Source organism: Pseudophryne corroboree, chromosome 5 (assembly GCF_028390025.1).
Source record: "Pseudophryne corroboree isolate aPseCor3 chromosome 5, aPseCor3.hap2, whole genome shotgun sequence".
Classification (NCBI taxonomy): domain Eukaryota; kingdom Metazoa; phylum Chordata; class Amphibia; order Anura; family Myobatrachidae; genus Pseudophryne; species Pseudophryne corroboree.
In genome coordinates, this window is record NC_086448.1 from 560,291,010 (window position 1) to 560,312,818 (window position 21,809).

At 45.3% G+C, this 21,809-nt stretch overlaps 1 protein-coding gene across 2 annotated transcripts in view; it reads left to right on the top strand.

Moving 5' to 3' along the window:
* LOC134928037 (dyslexia-associated protein KIAA0319-like) overlaps positions 1-21,445 on the top strand; it is a 64,240-nt gene extending 42,795 nt beyond the window's left edge. For both annotated transcript variants that reach the window (XM_063923267.1, XM_063923268.1), the window contains exons 14-22: positions 1,832-1,980; positions 10,465-10,616; positions 11,548-11,686; positions 15,400-15,559; positions 16,437-16,573; positions 17,571-17,693; positions 18,523-18,613; positions 19,377-19,468; positions 20,345-21,445. In XM_063923267.1, the coding sequence (XP_063779337.1) occupies positions 1,832-1,980; positions 10,465-10,616; positions 11,548-11,686; positions 15,400-15,559; positions 16,437-16,573; positions 17,571-17,693; positions 18,523-18,613; positions 19,377-19,468; positions 20,345-20,523 (1,222 nt within the window). In that variant the 3' untranslated portion in view covers positions 20,524-21,445. The remainder of the gene's footprint in view (positions 1-1,831; positions 1,981-10,464; positions 10,617-11,547; positions 11,687-15,399; positions 15,560-16,436; positions 16,574-17,570; positions 17,694-18,522; positions 18,614-19,376; positions 19,469-20,344) is intronic.
* The last annotated feature ends 364 nt before the right edge of the window (positions 21,446-21,809 follow it).

A 21,809-nucleotide genomic window follows, 5' to 3' on the forward strand; every position in this document is an offset into this window, starting at 1 on the left:
ATGCACAGTGTGTTCGCAACGCATGCGCAGTCTGCCGATAATCGCTCAGTGCATGCGTTTTCACATTTGCAAATGATAGAGAATCAGGCCCTGTGTTAGCTTATTATACCTATAGTCACTGTAATAGGTACTGGGGGTTGCCAGTAATGCGTCTGTGAACAATTTAATTAGTTTTATACACTTGTACTTAGATTTGCTCACATACGCTTAGTTACAGAAGTGACATTTTCCTCTTACCCTATGTTCATTTTATTTGTAAGAAGTCTGGTTTTTCACTTAATAATTATAATTGTGCTGTCACCCCTAGGACTCTTATTGACCCCACAATCTGTCACAGTATTGCAGAACTGTGCTACCTGACTGACCAGGTGGTCTTGTATAATAAAACAGATTGCTAATTTAGAAAAGCATAACTTTTCAGTTTTAATTAAATCTCATATATATTTGTCCAGATCTGTGACTTTATGACTCATTTGCTAACGCTGGGCGTGGCGCTGGGCGTGGCTAGGAGCTCTGAGTCATAGTCACAGATCTGGATAGGAGAGACCAAGCCTGCAAGTGTGGCGGTACGCTCAGGTACAGCGTACCGTTAAGAATCTAGCCGTCCGCAGGGCCGTCTTAACAGCAGTGTGTGCCCCTGGGCACAGCAATGCACTGGGGCCCCTACCCTTCCTCCAGCAGTAAGGGTGGGGGGTGCTATCAGTGGCAACTTTGATGTTCCATGGGCGGTAGGGGGTGTTCTATCTTCCACTCAGCATGTAGGACCTGGAGCAATAATTTCTGCTAATCACTCTTTTACTGCACATATGGGGCGGGAGGGAGAACACTAAACTGTAGAAGGGGCATTGGACTGAATGAAGGGGCCTCGGTACATGACTTCCAGGAATATATAAGAAATATTCTCCCAACACACACACTGTGTATGTGGTATTTACCGAACATTGGGGTGATTCAGAGTTGATCGTAGCTGTGCTAAATTTAGCACAGCTACGATCAGGCACATTGACATGTGGGGGGACGCTCAGCACAGGGCTCGCCCACCCTGCATGTCAGTCCCTGCCCCGTCGCAGTACAAAAACATTGCACATCGGCGATGCTTTTGCACTTTAGGAGTAGGTCCCAGCCAGCGCAGCCCCTGCGTGCTGGCCGGGAGCTACTCGTCGCTGCTTGGGTCGCAGCGGCTACGTGTAACTTCACACAGCTGCCGCGGCCTACCTCCGGCGCGATCCGGCCACGCCTGCATTGGCCGGACCATGCCCCTTAAATGGCGGCTTAACACTGCCATCCCGCCCCCTCCCACCCAGCGACCGCCTCTGCCTGTCAATCAAGCAGAGGAGATCGCTAGCTAAAGCCAGCTGTCGGCTGTCTGGCATGCGCAACACACACAGCACCGATCAGGTCTGAATTAGCACCATTGTCTTTATACCTACATTATGTACACATAACATATTATTAACACACTAGGTCATTCATGCGTCCGCTCTTCATGCCGTCGCAAGGGCCCTACGCCCCCTTGACCATCGCATGCCCTTTGGCCATAAAATATTTAACCACTAACAATATTATGCTTGAAGGTAATACTCCATATAATACAAATATTGCCACCTCTCCCCCCTCCCAAAGGACGTGCAAGGGTTAAGGGGGTGTAGCCCTTACAATGGTGTGAAGAGCGCCCGTAGGGTGCGATGAATCACCCTAGTATACATTAATCACACTATTAACTGCAGTACTATTACACAATTATTATTATTATTAGCTCATATCTAAAAAGAGACATCATTTTGTATAGCTTTAAGAAACCGACTAAGTGATTTCTTTGTCATTATTTCAGTGGTCCATCTGTGGTGAGCATTCAGGACAGTGAGAAACCAGTGGCTGTTGTGTCTGACCTGCAGATTGGTACATATCGCTTTCTATTGACTGTCAAAGACCATCAAGGATTACACAGCACAGCTATTCTCTCTGTAACTGTCAAGGCAGGTAAGTATGGAGATTAGCTAAAGCTAAGATGTGGAGATGTGTGCACAAGACTGTCTTTGACTATTGCAAATCATTTTTTATGTACACGGTTACATTTTTTTTACAACAAGCTTTTTCTGTTTTATGTGGGTAAAACCCATCTGTCACCCCATTTCCATCTCTAGCATATCCAGTACAACTTGTACCAGTAATTCAAATTATTTAGGATATTAAATATGTAAGCAGGTAGGGCTGCTGCTGAGACACTCTAGAACAAAATTAATTCAACTATGGTTGACCGCCTTTCCCGAAGAGGAGTAGATTCCCCCGGATCATGCAGGGACTTACCTGAGAGCCAGCGAGTGAAGGAATATGGAGAGTAGTGATATACTAAATGGACTACGGGGGTAATTCCAAGTTGATCGCAGCAGGAAAATTTTTAGCAATTGGACAAAACCATGTGCACTGCAGGGGAGGCAGATATAACATGTGCAGAAAGAGTTAGATTTGGGTGGGTTATTTTATTTCTGTGCAGGGTAAATACTGGCTGCTTTATTTTTACACTGCAAATTAGATTGCAGATTGAACTCACCCCACCCAAATCTAACTGTCTCTGCACATGTTAAATCTGCCTTCCCTGCAGTGCACATGGTTTTGCTCAACTGCTAACAAAAGTCCTGCTGCGATCAACTTGGAATTACCCCCTACAGACGGAGTGGTACAATGGAACTGGGGTTGATAGTGGCAGTAAAATAACAAGGATCAATCCACAGGTCAAGATAGGTGGCATACAAGAGGAATCCAGCAAGCCAAGCCAAAGGCCATTGCAGTTGCAGACAGCAAGTAATCTTAACCAGGAGATGTAGAAAGCAGTCAGGGAAGGCAGCAAACACAGTAATCCAATAAACAAAGCCAAAGGTCTGAATAAGTAGAAATCAGCAGACTACAGTAGGTAAAACATAGAGTGTGCAGGAGCAATACAGCAGGAAACTCTGTGACCACATGGGAGACTCTGTGCTCCCTGCAATTTAAACTCCCAACAGCCAATCACAACACCTCTAAAGAGGAAGCCCAACTAAGTAGGGCTGCCATCAGAAATTGTGGGGTCCAGTACAAATGAAGCATGCAGGGCCCCACTCTCCTTCCCGTACCCCCAACTCTCCACCATGGCAAAGGAATGGTGGGCACACAGCTGTAGCTTGGATCCCTAGAGTACAAATAAAAGTGAATGCTATCATGCCATCCCGCATTACTGATGTGTGTCACACTTCCCTTACAGCTATCAGTGCTTCCCACACACCCAGGACCAGTAAGGAATATTTGCAAATCAGAAAAGTAAAATAAAACAAAGAAACTTGATACAAAGAAGGAAGCTTTTCGGAAATATATATTTTCACATATTATTGGTGGAACAAGTACTATTTCTTTAATAGGTTCCCCATACAATCCACCAGTCGTGAATACCACAGTAACGCTTTAATAAAGGAAAATTGTGCGTACCTGCGATCCTTAGTTTCAGTTGTGTAGTGTTGAACGTGGTTGTTCATCCATTTGTGCATGTCACATCTGCTAGACAGCCACTACATGGCATTAGAATAAAATAAATTGTGGGAGAAGATTGTAGAAGGCAGTGGCAGATTTAGTGTGATTGTCTCCACCTAATGTGTGCCTGTCTATTGTGCCATGGAACCTGGAAGTTTTACCAGGGTCATTGTTTCTGAGACCTTGAGGATTAGCGGTACAGTCTGCACTACTCCGCCAGGTCGTGCAGAAAATGTATATGATTCAGAGTGATAAAGGAAGTGACAAGTGGGCAGAGGCACCAATGGGGGGAGCAGAGGCACACACATACAAAACTGTAGAGAGGCAGCAAGGGAGACTGAGGTAGACACATTGGGGGACGGGGGAGGAACACAGGATGCACGTTTCGTGTGATACTGTGTGCACTTACGTGGCCATATCCTGTCTGGACTGCACTATATGGTGCAGCAAGAGGCCTGGCCAAACAAGAGGAAACTGGGTGAGGGGAACTAGTAGTGGTGGGGAAAGGGGGGGGGGGTCCATGGGCAAAGACACACCAGGCAAGTTGTAGTGTGCCAGCCGTTGCACACTACAGGCACACCCGTTGCCTGTTGTGCTTGTAAGGCATCATCATGTGCACCTGGTTTGGTGCCCACCTTCTCGCTCAGAGGGTCCAATAAATGTTTCTCCACCTTCACCTGACTCCTGCAGCCCTGATTATGCTAGCCGGAAGCCACTAACTGCTTCTCTTTCATAGGACTGTCAGTGAAAGTGAAGCAGTTCTGTGATCACCAGCATCGGTGGCCCCCACAACAGCCCAGGCCTGGTACATCACTACTGTCCATACACCCCTGATGGCAACCCTGCCCCTATGTGACTGCCATGCTGGTGCCCAGATTTAGAGAAAATAGTCCACTTTAATCTGATACAAGCTTGTTTCTGAAGCAATTTTTAGAATTCATAATGAAACTAAAATGATACAAATAATGGCTTATGTAATGGATGAAGAACTATAATCTACAAATATCCATGCAATATTTCAGAACTATAGGTATTTGCGATGCCATTGTTACAGCTTCCTAAGTCTTCTGTACTTACCAAAAAGTCTTCCTTCAAAGTACACACAACCTTATTGTATCTCACACATGTTCCATTCTGACAAAAAGCTATGCATTAGTACAGATAATTGCTGTCACATGAAGGTAATGTATTTGGGCATCGCAGTCTTTTCTCTAACGTCCTAAGTGGATGCTGGGGACTCCGTAAGGACCATGGGGAATAGCGGCTCCGCAGGAGACTGGGCACAAAGTAAAAAGCTTTAGGACTACCTGGTGTGCACTGGCTCCTCCCCCCATGACCCTCCTCTAAGCCTCAGTTAAGATTTTGTGCCCGAACGAGAAGGGTGCAATCTAGGTGGCTCTCCTGAGCTGCTTAGAGAAAAAGTTTAAAGTAGGTTTTTTACTTTCAGTGAGACCTGCTGGCAACAGGCTCACTGCATCGAGGGACTAAGGGGAGAAGAAGCGAACTCACCTGCGTGCAGAGTGGATTGGGCTTCTTAGGCTACTGGACATTAGCTCCAGAGGGACGATCACAGGCCCAGCCATGGATGGGTCCCGGAGCCGCGCCGCCGTCCCCCTTACAGAGCCAGAAGACTGAAGAGTCCGGAAAATCGGCGGCAGATGACGTCCTGTCTTCATTAAGGTAGCGCACAGCACCGCAGCTGTGCGCCATTGCTCTCAGCACACTTCACACTCCGGTCACTGAGGGTGCAGGGCGCTGGGGGGGGGCGCCCTGAGACGCAATAGAAATACCTTTTTTTGGCTAAAAATACATCACATATAGCTCCTGGGCTATATGGATGTATTTAACCCCTGCCTAAATTACAATAAAAAAGCGGGAGAAAGGCCGCCAAAAAGGGGGCGGAGCCTATCTCCTCAGCACACTGGCGCCATTTTTTCCTCACAGCTCCGTTGGAGGAAGGCTCCCTGACTCTCCCCTGCAGTCCTGCACTACAGAAACAGGGTAAAACAAGAGAGGGGGGGCATAAAATTGGCATATAAAGATATACAGCAGCTATATTAGGGAAAAACACTTATATAAGGTTATCCCTATATATATATAGCGCTCTGGTGTGTGCTGGCAAACTCTCCCTCTGTCTCCCCAAAGGGCTAGTGGGGTCCTGTCCTCTATCAGAGCATTCCCTGTGTGTGTGCGGTGTGTCGGTACGTTGTGTCGACATGTATGAGGAGGAAAATGGTGTGGAGGCGGAGCAATTGCCTGTGTTAGTGATGTCACCCTCTAGGGAGTCGACACCTGACTGGATGATCTTATGGAAAGAATTACGTGATAGTGTCAGCACTTTACAAAAGTCTGTTGACGACATGAGACAGCCGGATAATCAGTTAATACAGGCGTCTCAAACACCGTCAGGGGCTCAAAAGCGCCCGTTACATCAGCACGGACACTGACTCCAGTGTCGACGGTGAAGAAACAAACGTATTTTCCAGTAGGGCTACACGTTACATGATCACGGCAATGAAGGAGGTTTTGAACATTTCTGATACTACAAGTACCACAAAAAAGGGTATTATGTGGGGTGTGAAAAAACTACCCGTAGTTTTTCCTGAATCAGATGAATTAAATGAGGTGTGTGATGAAGCGTGGGTTTCCCCCGATAAAAAACTGCTAATTTCTAAAAAATTATTGGCATTATACCCTTTCCCGCCAGAGGTTAGGGCGCGCTGGGAAACACCCCCTAGGGTGGATAAGGCGCTCACACGCTTATCAAAACAAGTGGCGTTACCGTCTCCTGATACGGCCGCCCTCAAGGAACCAGCTGATAGGAAGCTGGAAAATGTCCTAAAAAGTATATACACACATACTGGTATTATACTGCGACCAGCAAATCGCCTCAGCCTGGATGTGCAGTGCTGGGGTGGCTTGGTCGGATTCCCTGACTGAAAATATTGATACCCTGGACAGGGACAATATATTATTGACTATAGAGCGTTTAAAAGATGCGTTTCTATATATGCGAGATGCACCGAGGGATATTTGCACTCTGGCATCAAGAGTAAGTGCGATGTCCATTTCTGCCAGAAGAGGATTATGGACGCGACAGTGGTCAGGGGATGCGGATTCCAAACGGCATATGGAAGTATTGCCGTATAAAGGGGAGGAGTTATTTGGGGTCGGTCTATCGGACTTGGTGACCACGGCAACGGCCGGGAAATCCACCTTTCTACCCCAAGTCACCTCGCAGCAGAAAAAGATACCGTCTTTTCAGGCTCAGTCCTTTCGTCCCCATAAGGGCAAGCGGGCAAAAGGCCACTCATATCTGCCCCGGGGCAGAGGAAGGGGAAAAAGACTGCAGCAGACAGCCTCTTCCCACGAACAGAAGCCCTCCCCCGCTTCTGCCAAGTCCTCAGCATGACGCTGGGGCCTTACAAGCGGACTCAGGCACGGTGGGGGCCCGTCTCAAGAATTTCAGCGCGCAGTGGGCTCACTCGCAAGTGGACCCCTGGATCCTGCAGGTAGTATCTCAGGCGTACAAATTGGAATTCGAGACGTCTCCCCCTCGCCGGTTCCTGAAGTCTGCTTTACCAACGTCTCCCCCCGACAGGGAGGCGATATTGGAAGCCATTCACAAGCTGTATTCCCAGCAGGTGATAATCAAGGTACCCCTCCTACAACAGGGAAAGGGGTATTATTCCACGCTGTTTGTGGTACCGAAGCCGGACGGCTCGGTGAGACCAATTTTAAATCTGAAATCCTTGAACACTTACATAAGAAGGTTCAAGTTCAAGATGGAGTCACTCAGAGCAGTGATAGCGAACCTGGAAGAAGGGGACTATATGGTGTCTCTGGACATCAAGGATGCTTACCTTCATGTCCCAATTTGCCCTTCTCACCAAGGGTACCTCAGGTTTGTGGTACAGAACTGTCATTATCAGTTTCAGACGCTGCCGTTTGGATTGTCCACGGCACCCCGGGTCTTTACCAAGGTAATGGCCGAAATGATGATTCTTCTTCGAAGTAAAGGCGTCTTAATTATCCCTTACTTGGACGATCTCCTGATAAGGGCAAGGTCCAAAGAACAGTTAGAGGTCGGAGTAGCACTATCTCAAATAGTACTACGACAGCACGGTTGGATTCTAAATATTCCAAAATCGCAGCTGATTCCGACGACACGTCTGCTGTTCCTAGGGATGATTCTGGACACAGTACAGAAAAAGGTGTTTCTCCCGGAGGAGAAAGCCAGGGAGTTATCCGACCTAGTCAGGAACCTCCTAAGACCAGGCCAGGTGTCAGTGCATCAATGCACAAAGGTCCTGGGAAAGATGGTGGCTTCTTACGAAGCGATTCCATTCGGCAGATTCCACGCAAGAACTTTTCAGTGGGATCTGCTGGACAAATGGTCCGGATCGCATCTTCAAATGCATCAGCGGATAACCCTGTCTCCAAGGACAAGGGTGTCTCTCCTGTGGTGGTTACAGAGTGCTCATCTCCTAGAGGGCCGCAGATTCGGCATTCAGGATTGGGTCCTGGTGACCACGGATGCCAGCCTGAGAGGCTGGGGAGCAGTCACACAGGGAAGAAATTTCCAGGGCTTGTGGTCAAGCATGGAAACGTCACTTCACATAAATATCCTGGAACTAAGGGCCATTTACAATGCCCTAAGTCAGGCAAGGCCTCTGCTTCAGGGTCAGTCGGTGTTGATCCAGTCGGACAACATCACGGCAGTCGCCCACGTAAACAGACAGGGCGGCACAAGAAGCAGGAGGGCAATGACGGAAGTTGCAAGGATTCTTCGCTGGGCGGAAAATCATGTGATAGCACTGTCAGCAGTGTTCATTCCGGGAGTGGACAACTGGGAAGCAGACTTCCTCAGCAGACACGATCTCCACCCGGGGGAGTGGGGACTTCACCCAGAAGTCTTCCACATGATTGTGAACCGTTGGGAAAAACCAAAGGTGGACATGATGGCGTCCCGCCTCAACAAAAAACTGGACAGATATTGCGCCAGGTCAAGGGACCCTCAGGCAATAGCTGTGGACGCTCTGGTAACACCGTAGGTGTACCAGTCAGTGTATGTGTTCCCTCCTCTTCCTCTCATACCAAAAGTACTGAGAATCATAAGAAGGAGAGGAGTAAAGACTATACTCGTGGCTCCGGATTGGCCAAGAAGGACTTGGTACCCGGAAATTCAAGAGATGCTCACGGAAGACCCGTGGCCTCTACCTCTAAGAAAGGACCTGCTCCAGCAGGGACCATGTCTGTTCCAAGACTTACCGCGGCTGCGTTTGACGGCATGGCGGTTGAACGCCGGATCCTGAAGGAAAAAGGCATTCCGGATGAAGTCATCCCTACCCTGATCAAAGCCAGGAAGGATGTAACCATACAACATTATCACCGTATTTGGCGTAAATATGTTGCGTGGTGCGAGGCCAGGAAGGCCCCTACAGAGGAATTTCAACTGGGTCGTTTCCTGCATTTCCTGCAAACAGGACTGTCTATGGGCCTCAAATTAGGGTCCATTAAGGTTTAAATTTCGGCCCTGTCAATATTCTTCCAAAAAGAACTGGCTTCTGTTCCTGAAGTTCAGACGTTTGTCAAGGGAGTACTGCATATACAGCCTCCTTTTGTGCCTCCAGTGGCACCTTGGGATCTCAATGTAGTTTTGGGATTCCTAAAATCACATTGGTTTGAACCACTCACCACTGTGGACTTAAAATATCTCACATGGAAAGTGGTAATGCTGTTAGCCCTGGCTTCAGCCAGGCGTGTCTCAGAATTGGCGGCTTTATCCTATAAAAGCCCTTACCTAATTTTTCATACGGATAGGGCAGAATTGAGGACTCGTCCTCAATTTCTCCCTAAGGTGGTTTCAGCGTTTCACCTGAACCAGCCTATTGTGGTGCCTGCGGCTACTAGGGACTTGGAGGATTCCAAGTTGCTAGACGTAGTCAGGGCCCTGAAAATATATGTTTCCAGGACGGCTGGAGTCAGAAAATCTGACTCGCTGTTTATCCTGTATGCACCCAACAAGCTGGGTGCTCCTGCTTCTAAGCAGACGATTGCTCGTTGGATTTGTAGTACAATTCAGCTTGCACATTCTGTGGCAGGCCTGCCACAGCCAAAATCTGTAAAAGCCCATTCCACACGGAAAGTGGGCTCATCTTGGGCGGCTGCCCGAGGGGTCTCGGCTTTACAACTTTGCCGAGCAGCTACTTGGTCAGGGGCAAACACATTTGCTAAATTCTACAAATTTGATACCCTGGCTGAGGAGGACCTGGAGTTCTCTCATTCGGTGCTGCAGAGTCATCCGCACTCTCCCGCCCGTTTGGGAGCTTTGGTATAATCCCCATGGTCCTTACGGAGTCCCCAGCATCCACTTAGGACGTTAGAGAAAATAAGAATTTACTTACCGATAATTCTATTTCTCATAGTCCGTAGTGGATGCTGGGCGCCCATCCCAAGTGCGGATTGTCTGCAATACTTGTACATAGTTATTGTTACAAAAATCGGGTTATTATTGTTGTGAGCCATCTTTTCAGAGGCTCCTTTGTTATCATGCTGTTAACTGGGTTCAGATCACAAGTTGTACGGTGTGATTGGTGTGGCTGGTTTGAGTCTTACCCGGGATTCAAAATCCTTCCTTATTGTGTACGCTCGTCCGGGCACTGTATCCTAACTGAGGCTTGGAGGAGGGTCATGGGGGGAGGAGCCAGTGCACACCAGGTAGTCCTAAAGCTTTTTACTTTGTGCCCAGTCTCCTGCGGAGCCGCTATTCCCCATGGTCCTTACGGAGTCCCCAGCATCCACTACGGACTATGAGAAATAGAATTATCGGTAAGTAAATTCTTATTTTTACTTGGACACCTTGAAGGTCCGAAATGTATGGTGAAGTCTTTAAAATAATTATATACCTATATTTTGTTGTTGCCTATGTACATAAGATAAATATATATATTTTTGTTTTAGGAAAAAACAGCCCTCCTAAAGCTTATGCTGGTGGGACACATGTTCTTGTGCTTCCTAATTGCTCCATTTCATTGGATGGATCAGAGTCTGTTGATGATCAGGGAATAGTGTCATACCAGTGGACGAGAGATGGCCAGAGTCCAGCAGCCGGGGTACTTACATACACTTCTATTACAAGTAATGAAATAAAGATGCAGATAGATGACATAAACCAATTTCTCACTAATCCGTTATAGATCATAATGCAGATCTTTGATAGTGAATTGGAATATAAGCCTTATCCCAGCAATAGGGGGGTTTCCACCTTCAGATGAAATTAATGCATAGGATGTAATGAAAGTTTGAGTGTTGGCCAGGGGTGCGGGTTCCTGGCCGAACTTGGATGCTTTTCTAAAGCGGCAATCATGTACAAGGCAAAAACATGCCTTGTAAAAAAATGTCCGCGTTCGGACGTGAACCTGCACCTCTGGCCAACTCGGACTTCATTACATCCGGCCCAATGTATTTGCTTGCTCATAGCCTCCAAAAACAATGTTGTAGCTCTCTAGCATTCTTTTGTATTTTTCATGCATGTATTTATATAGGCAGGCGGACTTGTTCACTTCTGTTACCTCTGATCCTAAAACCCGGCAGTGTTATCTGAATTGGAAACAATTGCATTCAGAGAGTAGCTTTGTGTTACACAAAACAAGCAACAGAAAATAATCAACTACAACCGGATTGTTTGTATTGAGCAAATCCAATCAGTATGCTGGGATGTATAGTTCCACAACAGCTATAGGGCTGCATGAGGAATACTCCTGCTATATGGTGCCACGTGTGTGGTCAAACATACTGTACATGTCTGCATGTCTATGGGTGCTGTTACACTGCATACCATTCATTGTTACCCTATTAACCATGATTGTTTTATTGATAAGATGCACATTTATTTACAACTAGACTGCAAATATACAAAGTAATTCACAACAGTCTGACCTGTTCTTTAATATAGAGGTAAAACATATATTTTACTTTCAGTCCATTTCACAGCTGGTTAGAATATCTTCCAGACCATAAACTTTGTGCATCTGTATTTGGCAGGATGTGATGGACTTATCTGAGCACAAGCCAGTCCTGCAGCTCAGCGGCCTAGTAGAAGGAATATATCTCTTTCATTTGAAGGTCACGGATGCCAAAGGAGAGTCCGCTACTGACACGGCAACAGTGGAAGTGCGTCCTGGTATGAAATATAAAAGGACTAGTAGATAAAACCTATGGTATAGAGCAGGGATTCCCAAGGTCCTTAAGGCACCTTAACAGTCCAGGTTTTTAGTATATCCATGCTTGAGCACAGATAGTATACTTGAACTGGCTGAGGTATTAATGAAGTCACCTGTGCTTATGCATGGATAGCCTTGAACCCTGGGCCTTAAGGACAGACTTTAGAAGCCACTGCTATAGGGAATTGACTAGTTTCTTGCATAACAAGCTTTAACTGGGAATATAGTGGTCACTGCGGATAAATAAGTATTGTATAAGTAACCATATTGTGCTAGATTTGTCTCACTCTGCTATAGAGCACACCATTATTTCTAATGGTAAATGGTTATTATACACTGCTCAAAAAAATAAAGGGAACACTTAAACAACACAATGTAACTCCAAGTCAATCACACTTCTGTGAAATCAAACTGTCCACTTAGGAAGCAACACTGATTGACAATCAATTTCACATGCTGTTGTGCAAATGGAATAGACAACAGGTGGAAATTATAGGCAATTAGCAAGACACCCCCAATAAAGGAGTTGTTCTGCAGGTGGTGACCATAGACCACTTCTCAGCTCCTATGCTTTCTGGCTGATGTTTTGGTCCCTTTTGAAAGTTGGCGGTGCTTTCACTCTAGTGGTCGCATGAGACGGAGTCTACAACCCACACAAGTGGCTCAGGTAGTGCAGCTCATCCAGGATGGCACATCAATGCGAGCTGTGGCAAGAAGGTTTGCTGTGTCTGTCAGCGTAGTGTCCAGAGCATGGAGGCGCTACCAGGAGACAGGCCAGTACATCAGGAGACGTGGTGGAGGCCGTAGGAGGGCAACAACCCAGCAGCAGGACCGCTACCTCCGTCTTTGTGCAAGGAGGAACAGGAGGAGCACTGCCAGAGCCCTGCAAAATGACCTCCAGCGAGCCACAAATGTGCATGTGTCTACTCAAACGATCAGAAACAGACTCCATGAGGGTGGTATGAGGGGCCGACGTCCACAGGTGGGGGTTGTGCTTACAGCCCAACACCGTGCAGGACGTTTGTCATTTGCCAGAGAACACCAAGATTGGCAAATTCGCCACTGGCGCCCTGTGCTCTTCACAGATGAAAGCAGGTTCTCACTGAGCACATGTGACAGACGTGACAGAGTCTGGAGACGCCAAGGAGAACGTTCTGCTGCCTGCAACATCCTCCAGCATGACCGGTTTGGCAGTGGGTCAGTAATGGTGTGGGGTAGCATTTCTTTGGGGGGCCGCACAGCCCTCCATGTGCTCGCCAGAGGTAGCCTGACTGCCATTAGGTACCGAGATGAGATCCTCAGACCGCTTGTGAGACCATATGCTGGTGCGGTTGGCCCTGGGTTCCTCCTAATGCAAGACAATGCTAGACCTCATGTGGCTGGAGTGTGTCAGCAGTTCCTGCAAGACGAAGGCATTGATGCTATGGACTGGCCCGCCCGTTCCCCAGACCTGAATCCAATTGAGCACATCTGGGACATCATGTCTCGCTCCATCCACCAACGCCACGTTGCACCACAGACTGTCCAGGAGTTGGCAGATGCTTTAGTCCAGGTCTGGGAGGAGATCCCTCAGGAGACCATCCGCCACCTCATCAGGAGCATGCCCAGGCGTTGTAGGGAGGTTATACAGGCACGTGGAGGCTACACACACTACTGAGCCTCATTTTGACTTGTTTTAAGGACATTACATCAAAGTTGGATCAGCCTGTAGTGTGTTTTTCCACTTTAATTTTGAGTGTGACTCCAAATCCAGACCTCCATGGGTTAATAAATTTGATTTCCATTGATAATTTTTGTGTGATTTTGTTGTCAGCACATTCAACTATGTAAAGAACAAAGTATTTAATAAGAATATTTAATTCATTCAGATCTAGGATGTGTTATTTTAGTGTTCCCTTTATTTTTTTTTGAGCAGTGTACTTTCTCCCTGTCTGTACAGAGTGTTTACATTCCTTTAATGTCACACTGCTTTACAAGCGTTAAATTTCCAGATGTGAACTAAGGGCCCAACTCAGACCTGATCGCAGCAGCAAATTTTTATTGTAATGGGCAAAACCATGTGCAGTGCAGGGGGGGGGGGGGGCAGATATAACATGGGCAGAGAGAGTTAGATTTCGGTGGGGTGTGTTGTTCAAACTGAAATCTAAATTGCAATGTAAAATAAAGCCGCCAGTATTTACCCTGCACAGAAACAATATGCCCTGCCCAAATCTAACCCTCTCTGCACATGGTATATCTGCCCCACCTGCAGTGCATATGGTTTTGCCCATTAGAGAAAGATTTTGCTGCTGCGATAAGGTCTGAATTAGGCCCTTAGTCTGAGGTTACTGAAATGTCAGACATACCTACTGTTACTTCCCCAGTTTACCTTCTTTCCACCAAGCAGGACATGGGGCCTGGTTTAGAGGTGGACGTGTCTGTAACAACAGGCGCCATTGGAACCATGGGAGCGATAATATGCAAATGCTAAATTTCAGCTTTCCCCTTGTGCACCAGCATGCAATAGAAAGTACATGCGCTGAGATGGCCACTTATATTGTCTGTGGATAGTGCAACTGCATTGGTGGTTCTGAACTCACCACCATCACATCAATCATCGACACTAGTGACAGCCTATGACCTGCTTGGTGTTTCCTTCTAAACAAGGATCTGTATTTGGGAAAATAGCCGCATTCACTGACACACCTGTACCATTCCCATAACACGACCAGGAGACAGCCAGTTTATTCTACTTCCCAGTCACCGCCAGGAACGCCCATGGTTGTGCAGCATTGGCTCTGTACGCAAAAGTGGGCTTAGCGTACAGTCAGGGTAAGGCATGTACCTTAGAGTTCCACTGCGCAAACAACGGCATTGCTACACAGGCCTTTCATAATAAGTCCCATCACCATTTTTGTAGTTATACTTTAAATAGTTTCTCTTTTGTCAGTGTTTGAGTGTGGCCTCTGATAGTGATAACTATTCTCTGACTACTGACTACGCCTGCTACCAGAAGATATTATAAGGATCGTCGTCCGTCTTTTTCAGTAGCTCTCTATGGATTAGGTCCTTCTGTGATTTGAGCTGCGCAGGGTAACCTTGTGACCCGCAGACCATGATATGATGGTAGTGTCACCCAGATGTATATAATTCAGCTTAAGCAACACTTCACTTTGAACATTTGGTGTGCATATGTGTATGGGGGGGAATGTATATAATTTACTTTAGCGGTTCCAATTTTTGTCATCTTTCACTTGTCCATGGGGTGGTGCAATTTGTAAACTGGACTATAACCTATGGCAGCCAGATTCTGGCGTTCTGGCGTTCCGTTTTCTACTGCAGCTTTGCAAATGAAAGGAAACATCTAACTAGTTGGTACAGTATGTTGTTATTAAATATTATACCATGTGTCTTATTCAGATAAAGTGGACGATAGTGCTCCTTTATAACAGGTTAGCTGTACGTCACATCAGTTCTGACCATTGTTTTGTAGTTAAATATTGTGGCTAAGTTACTTTTTTTCTGTAAACAGTTTTCTGTATTTAAAATACTAGAGCACAGTGACCACAGTGAGAAATAGATGGAATCCTATTCTTGAAGCTGTGAGTCTTCTCGCCTTCAATACTATGTAAGAGGCATCTGTATAACTATGTATTTCACGTTCCTTTCTGTAATATTTTAACTTTTTTCAAAGATCCGAGGAAACAGAACTTGGTAGAGCTGATTTTACAGGTGGCAGTCGGTCAGCTGAGTGAGCAACAGAAAGACACCTTAGTGAGACAGCTGGCCGTCCTCCTCAATGTACTGGACTCTGACATTAAGGTTCAGAAGATACAAGCACATTCAGATTTAAGGTAATCTGCCAATACTCATTTCAGTTTTCTATATAAGAAAGTGAATTCATTAACTGTAGAGGTTTAATAACAGACATTATTACCAAGCAATGTTTATAGATACGTAGCTGGATGTGTCACAAAAGTGTTTTTTTATTGAATAAGAAAGTCATACAAGCTTGCAAGCATCCAGAGAAAATAGGAGGGACCATGGCAAGTAACCTCACAAAACAAAGCAAATGAGTTAAGAAATACACATCACATTACAAGTGCGGTTTTATTTCTTTTTTGATACAAACTATATGCTGTCTGTGCCAGCAGGCGCATCACATCAACTGATAATTTTTGGGCATCATAAATGTACTAATAATGTAATAATTAGGTACAAGAACTGAGAAGAAATTAGTTTTAGAACAACTGTTTCCATGATTTCTTTCATTGAAGTTAAAGGGCATACTGAAATAAATGTGAAAATATCCATTTATGGAGTTTCCATTACCAGTCAAGATTGGTGTAGATTACTAAAATAAATTACTAAAATAAAATGGAACAGAAAAGATTATTGAATACAATAAACGGTTAGAGCAAAACTTTCTCCTGGGAGAGGGGTAATTGGTCAGTTTTGTAAGAGATTGGAAAATTGGCATTCAGCAGATCTCTCCCTGGTTGTACAACCTCCGCTATAGAACAGCCCGTGTAGTTATATGGATGCGCTGTGCGGCGCCTGATGTTTTTAATGTACACTTTAGTGACTTCAGTAGGATTTGAGCCAATGTTCCACTTCCTTTGCTAGAATTTTTTTTTTTTTTACAATGTTTTAGCTTAGTAACATTTACAATATTCTCTATATTTCCAACCCTCCATATGACTGCCTATGTTTTTTTTATCTTCCCAACAGCACTGTAATTTTATTCTATGTCCAAAGTGGACATAAAATACGAAAAGCATCGGATGTAGCCCGCACACTGCAGAAGCAGCTGCTGAAGGAGAAGGCAGATTTCCTACTCTACAAGGTGATCAGAGTAGATGCTGCTGGTAAGACTTGTATTACGCATTGTTTGTGCTCATTATCTGTATAGTGTGTGTGTGTGTGTGTGTGTGTGTGTGTGTGTGTGTGTGTGTGTGTGTGTGTGTGTGTGTGTGTGTGTGTCACAAAAATGTACAGTATTTTACACAGTCCTCATTTTTGCTGCTTTATTATGTTGGAAGGAAAGTTGGCACGCTCTGTTTGCATCATATCTATCATCTACAAACCACAAATGAATAATTCATAGTTCTAATTCATCCCATGAATAATTCAGCATTTTACTTAATATGTACTTTTTTATTTTATTTTATTTACAAACATACTGTAATTGTTGCCCTTTTACAAAACTTTTGGATAAAGTGCATGTTAGTATAACAAAGTGCGTGCCTCCCTCCATTCTACGTACAAAACTGATTTGGCATCCAGACATGTTTATTTTAATCAATAGACATGGGGTAAATGTAAGAACAGGCACTATGGGGGAGAAGCGGTATCAGCGCCTATACCGCTTCTCCCCCATGTAAGAAGGCTGCGGAGAGTGCACAGTGACAGGGGTGCTATGCGCCCCTGTCCATATTGGCGCTGCTATCTGAAAGATAGTAGGCTGATATGTGAGGGCAATGTATGGACGGTCAGCATCCCTGACCGTTCCGACACCTGCAGCTGTTTATTTCGACAGCTGTAGGTGGTGATGCCCATAGACCACAGCAGGGACCTGTCCCTGGCTGTGGCGGGTGTCGGCACTGGAGTTCGCAGGGGATTTAGCATGAGTAGCAAGATCCTGCGCAGGCGCACTGAGCTGAAGCGCTGTGTGCTCGGGGGACATCACTGGAGGCAGACAAGATGTTCTTACATCTTGTTGATGTCCCTTCCTGCTTCGCCTCGGTAATGAGGTGAAGCAGGAAGTGTTATAGCGGTACAATCCATACCGTTATAATACATTTACCCAAATATGTGCAGGATTCCAGCAAAACAGGTGACCCCTAATTGCTTTTTGTCTACTAGTCTGTCTTTTGAAATGCTCGGGCCATGGACACTGTGATCCAATCACAAAATCCTGTCTTTGCTATGCGTTTTGGATGGAGAACTTGATCCAGCGTTATATAAGTGATGGAGAGAGTAATTGTGGTGAGTACATTCTATTCGGTATCCATTGCTATAGCCAGTCCCCTAATGCACTGGCCAATTGCTTTTCCCATTCCGGATAACTCACCACACTTCCCCACATACTGTCTTCCTCTACCTCCTCATCACATCCCATCTGCTACTTATAGCTGCAGGTCATTTGTTTTCTTTTACTTTTTATTCACATGTATAAAACATACAATAAAGCGGCACAGTCATGACACGTTTTGTGACAATGTTGTGAATATACAAAAATGAAAGGCTATGTGCAAAAGAAAGCAATAAGTACATAGCAGAGCAAACTGCAGGCCATTGTAATAAACAGTTCATGAGGCAGATGTACTAAGCCTTGGAGAGAGATAAAGTGGACAGAGAAAGTACCAATAAATCAGCTCTTAATTGTAATTTTTCAAACACAGCCTGTGACATGGCCATTAGGAGCTGATTGGCCGGTACTTTGTCTCTCTCCGCTTTGTCACTCTCTAAGGTTTAGTACATCTCCCCCCCTGCAGTGTAACACAGATAGCCACATCAGACTGATGCCCCTACTGTACCAGGCTATGGCTCCAACATTCAGTTCTTTTCAGCAGTATCCATGGAGATGACTGGGCTGCTGAGGAACATGGCTGCTGTGCAGTGCAGGCTGACATGTTAGTTTTCTGTGACACACTCTGTTAAACTGTTATGTGCAGTCAGCAACATGATAACGCAGGTGGTGTCTCGCAGCATTATCTCTGCATCCTGCAGATGATTGCGTCATACAGATTATAATTCTGATGGCACAGAGCAGTGCACACACAGTGTAGGACCTAATTGTTCATTTGTGTTGCAGAATGGAGTGTCCTTTATATCAGTGTGCTCACATTCGCCTTGGTTGCCTTCCTGATGGGTCTAACTTGGTTTTGCATTTGCTGCTACAAGAGGTAAACAGGTTTAGATGGAGGAGCCCTCTGTATTTGTCTCTGTATTTCAAGATATTCAAAAGTCAGGCCTGATCAGTGACAAATGATTGTGTTTGTGTTGTGCACTAACCTTTTCCATGTTGTCTTTGGGAGTCATTCAGATCTGATTGCTGGGCTGCGTTTTTTGCTGTCCTGCGTACAAATAGTCACCGCCTACAGGGGGAGTGTATTTTCGCTGTGCAAGTGTGCGATCACATGTGTAGCTGAGCTGCTAAAAATACATTTGTGCAGTCTCTGCGCAGCCCAGGACTTACTCCTCCAGTGCAATAGAATCCTGCTAATTGGGGCCGGAGCTGACGTCAGACACCCTCCCTGAAACCGCTTGAGCCTGCCTGCGTTGTTCTGGACACTCCCTAAAACCGGTCAGTTGCCTCTCACAAACAGCCTCTTCCTGTCAATCACCGTGCGTACGCCCATACGAATGGATCCTTCGCACAATCCCGCCGATGCCCATTGTAGCGGTGCATGCGCATTTCTGATCTGATCGCCCGCTGTGCGAAAACACACAGCAACGATCAGATCTGAATGACCCCCTTTGTTCAATCGTCTGATGTTTGTTAGGAGAATCTCTCAATTTGCATGACTGGTTCATTCTTTTTTAAATTATGACATTAATATATGCTGTTGGCAAAGATCTTTTTGTCAAGTTTCATACTCTATATGTATACATGTATCTTGTTTTTACATTACATTTTACATTAAATTCATATTTGTTCAACATCAGCCGCAAAAGGACAAAAATACGGAAAAAAACTAAATATACAATCCTGGATAACTTTGACGAGCAAGAAAGAATGGCACTGAGACCCAAGTATGGTATGTACAAAGACATTACAGCTAATTAACTGGTACTTCTCATCAGATGTCCCTGCTTTTAAGGTAGAATAGTTAGCTTTAGTTGGTTTTTGATAAAACGGTCTCGTTTACCTATTTGTGTTATTAGCTGGTCCTGTTTTATTACGGTCTTATTCCCAGTTGTAAAGTGCAATGAAATAATCTGGTGCTCTATTAATAAAAGCTGTGAAACGCGAGACCGGCGTTTAAGATGCAGGCACTCAAAAGACTAAACCGCATCATAATGTGACAATCCCGACGGGTCGGGTAAGTATACTTACCCTTCCCGCAGCCTAAACCGAACCCCCCTCCATCCCTGCTGCCTAACCTTCCCCGGTGGCACCTAACCCTAACCCTCCCTGCAGCCTAACTGTAAACCCTCCCTTCCCAGCAGCCTAACCTTAACCTCCCCGGTGGTACCTAAACCAAACCCCTCCCACCCGCGGCCTAATCCTAGGAATCTTCAGCATACTTACTGCCAGGATGACGGCTGTTGGGATTCAGGCGTCGGCATTCTGAGTAAGCTGGGTACGCACTTAGCAATATAATCGGATGATAGATCATTCTGATCCACAGCGGAACGATATATCGGCCACATCAATAAGTGTGTATGCACTATTTGGACGCCCCCGCAGCCGTCAGCGATGTCTTCTGGTCGGGCGTGCTGCAGGATAACAGAAGACATCACTAACGAGGGCCATGCTACCGCTGTCGCTCCCAGCATTGGCAAGTGTGTATGCATTTGCCAATGCCGGCGTGCGGCGCATCGGTTGGGTACACACATCGTGTAGTGTGTACCCAGTTTTAGGTTACAATTACACACTGAACCATGACTCCTGTAATCTTTCTGTTTTACAGGTATAAAACATAGGAGCACAGAGCACAACTCAAGTCTTATGGTATCGGAGTCAGAGTTCGACAGTGAGCAAGATACAATTTTCAGCCGTGAGAAGGTGGAACATGAAAACCCCAAAAATCTCAGTAGCGGACCCCTCAAAAATGGAACACCTTTTAACTTTAGCTCTAAGTGCAGATAAACTAAGAGAGGGATAGTAGAAATGTGTTTCCAGGGTCAGGTGTTTAATCGCACTTAAAATTGGAAATGTTGATGACTTACAAATTTTTAAAAACATTATTGCATAATTAAACATTTGCAAAATATCTGTAAGATTGACATTGCAGCTGTTTATTTATCAAAATGATTTTAGTAGAAACATTAAAATATTTTCACTGTGCGTTACATCGCTACTTCTAAATACATTGGCCACATATGTGTTAAGACTGACAATATACGGCTCTTACAAATATGCTGGAAAGGGGTTTAGAACAGGCTCAGCACATGGGCGTATAATACCCCTTTCACATATAAACCCTGGCTCAGATCCCGGTCACTGAACACGGGTCAAAGCTGGGGTTTCAGTACTTACTGCCTTTCACACATGGGTGACGGATCCGGCTTATTCCTGGGTCATCACTGTTCACAACAGACCTGGGTCTTCCAGCTTATAGTGGAGACTTGGAGATGATGTCATGTCCAATCGCTACTGTCCCCGCCAATCAGCTTCTATTAGGTGTGACCCAAGTAATGGCATTCACACTACAGGCGACTTGGGTTGGTCCCGGGAGTAATCCTGGTACTGAGCAGGTCTGGTCACATGTAGCCGAGACCCAGGTCGAAAGGCTAAGTGTGAAAGGATATTAACCAACAAAGGTGATTTTTATGAAGAATAATCCGTTTTATTTAAGATTTTATGATATATTTGTTCAGCTGAACATACTACTCTATCTTACAGGGATATGTGAGGAAATCTCCATATTTATGCTTCTAATACTGTGCTATATACATGTAACTGAATAATTTGTCTAAAATGTTAATATGGAGATGTGCAACAAAATGGAGTTATTTGCAGAAATGGACGATGTTTTTTCAGTAAAAGTTTGTACTGTTACCACTTTTAAGTCTCTGGCGTTATCTTGCTTATTTCCAGCTATATGAAAACATGATGAGTTGAAGGAAATTAATGATATTTATATCCAGTTATTACAATTTTCCTCACTGTACTCTCTTAGAAGTTTTAATGCAGAAAATAGGATTTTAATTACCTACTGGTAAATCCTTTTCTTGTAGTCCGTAGAGGATGCTGGGGTCCATATTAGTACCATGGGGTATAGACAGGTTCCCCAGGAGCCATGGGCACTTTAAGACTTTAATAGTCTGGGTTGGCTCCTCCCTCTATGCCCCTCCTACCAGACCCAGTCTAGAAACTGTGCCCGAGGAGATGGACAACTTTGCGAGAAGGATTTTACACAGATAGTGGCGAGA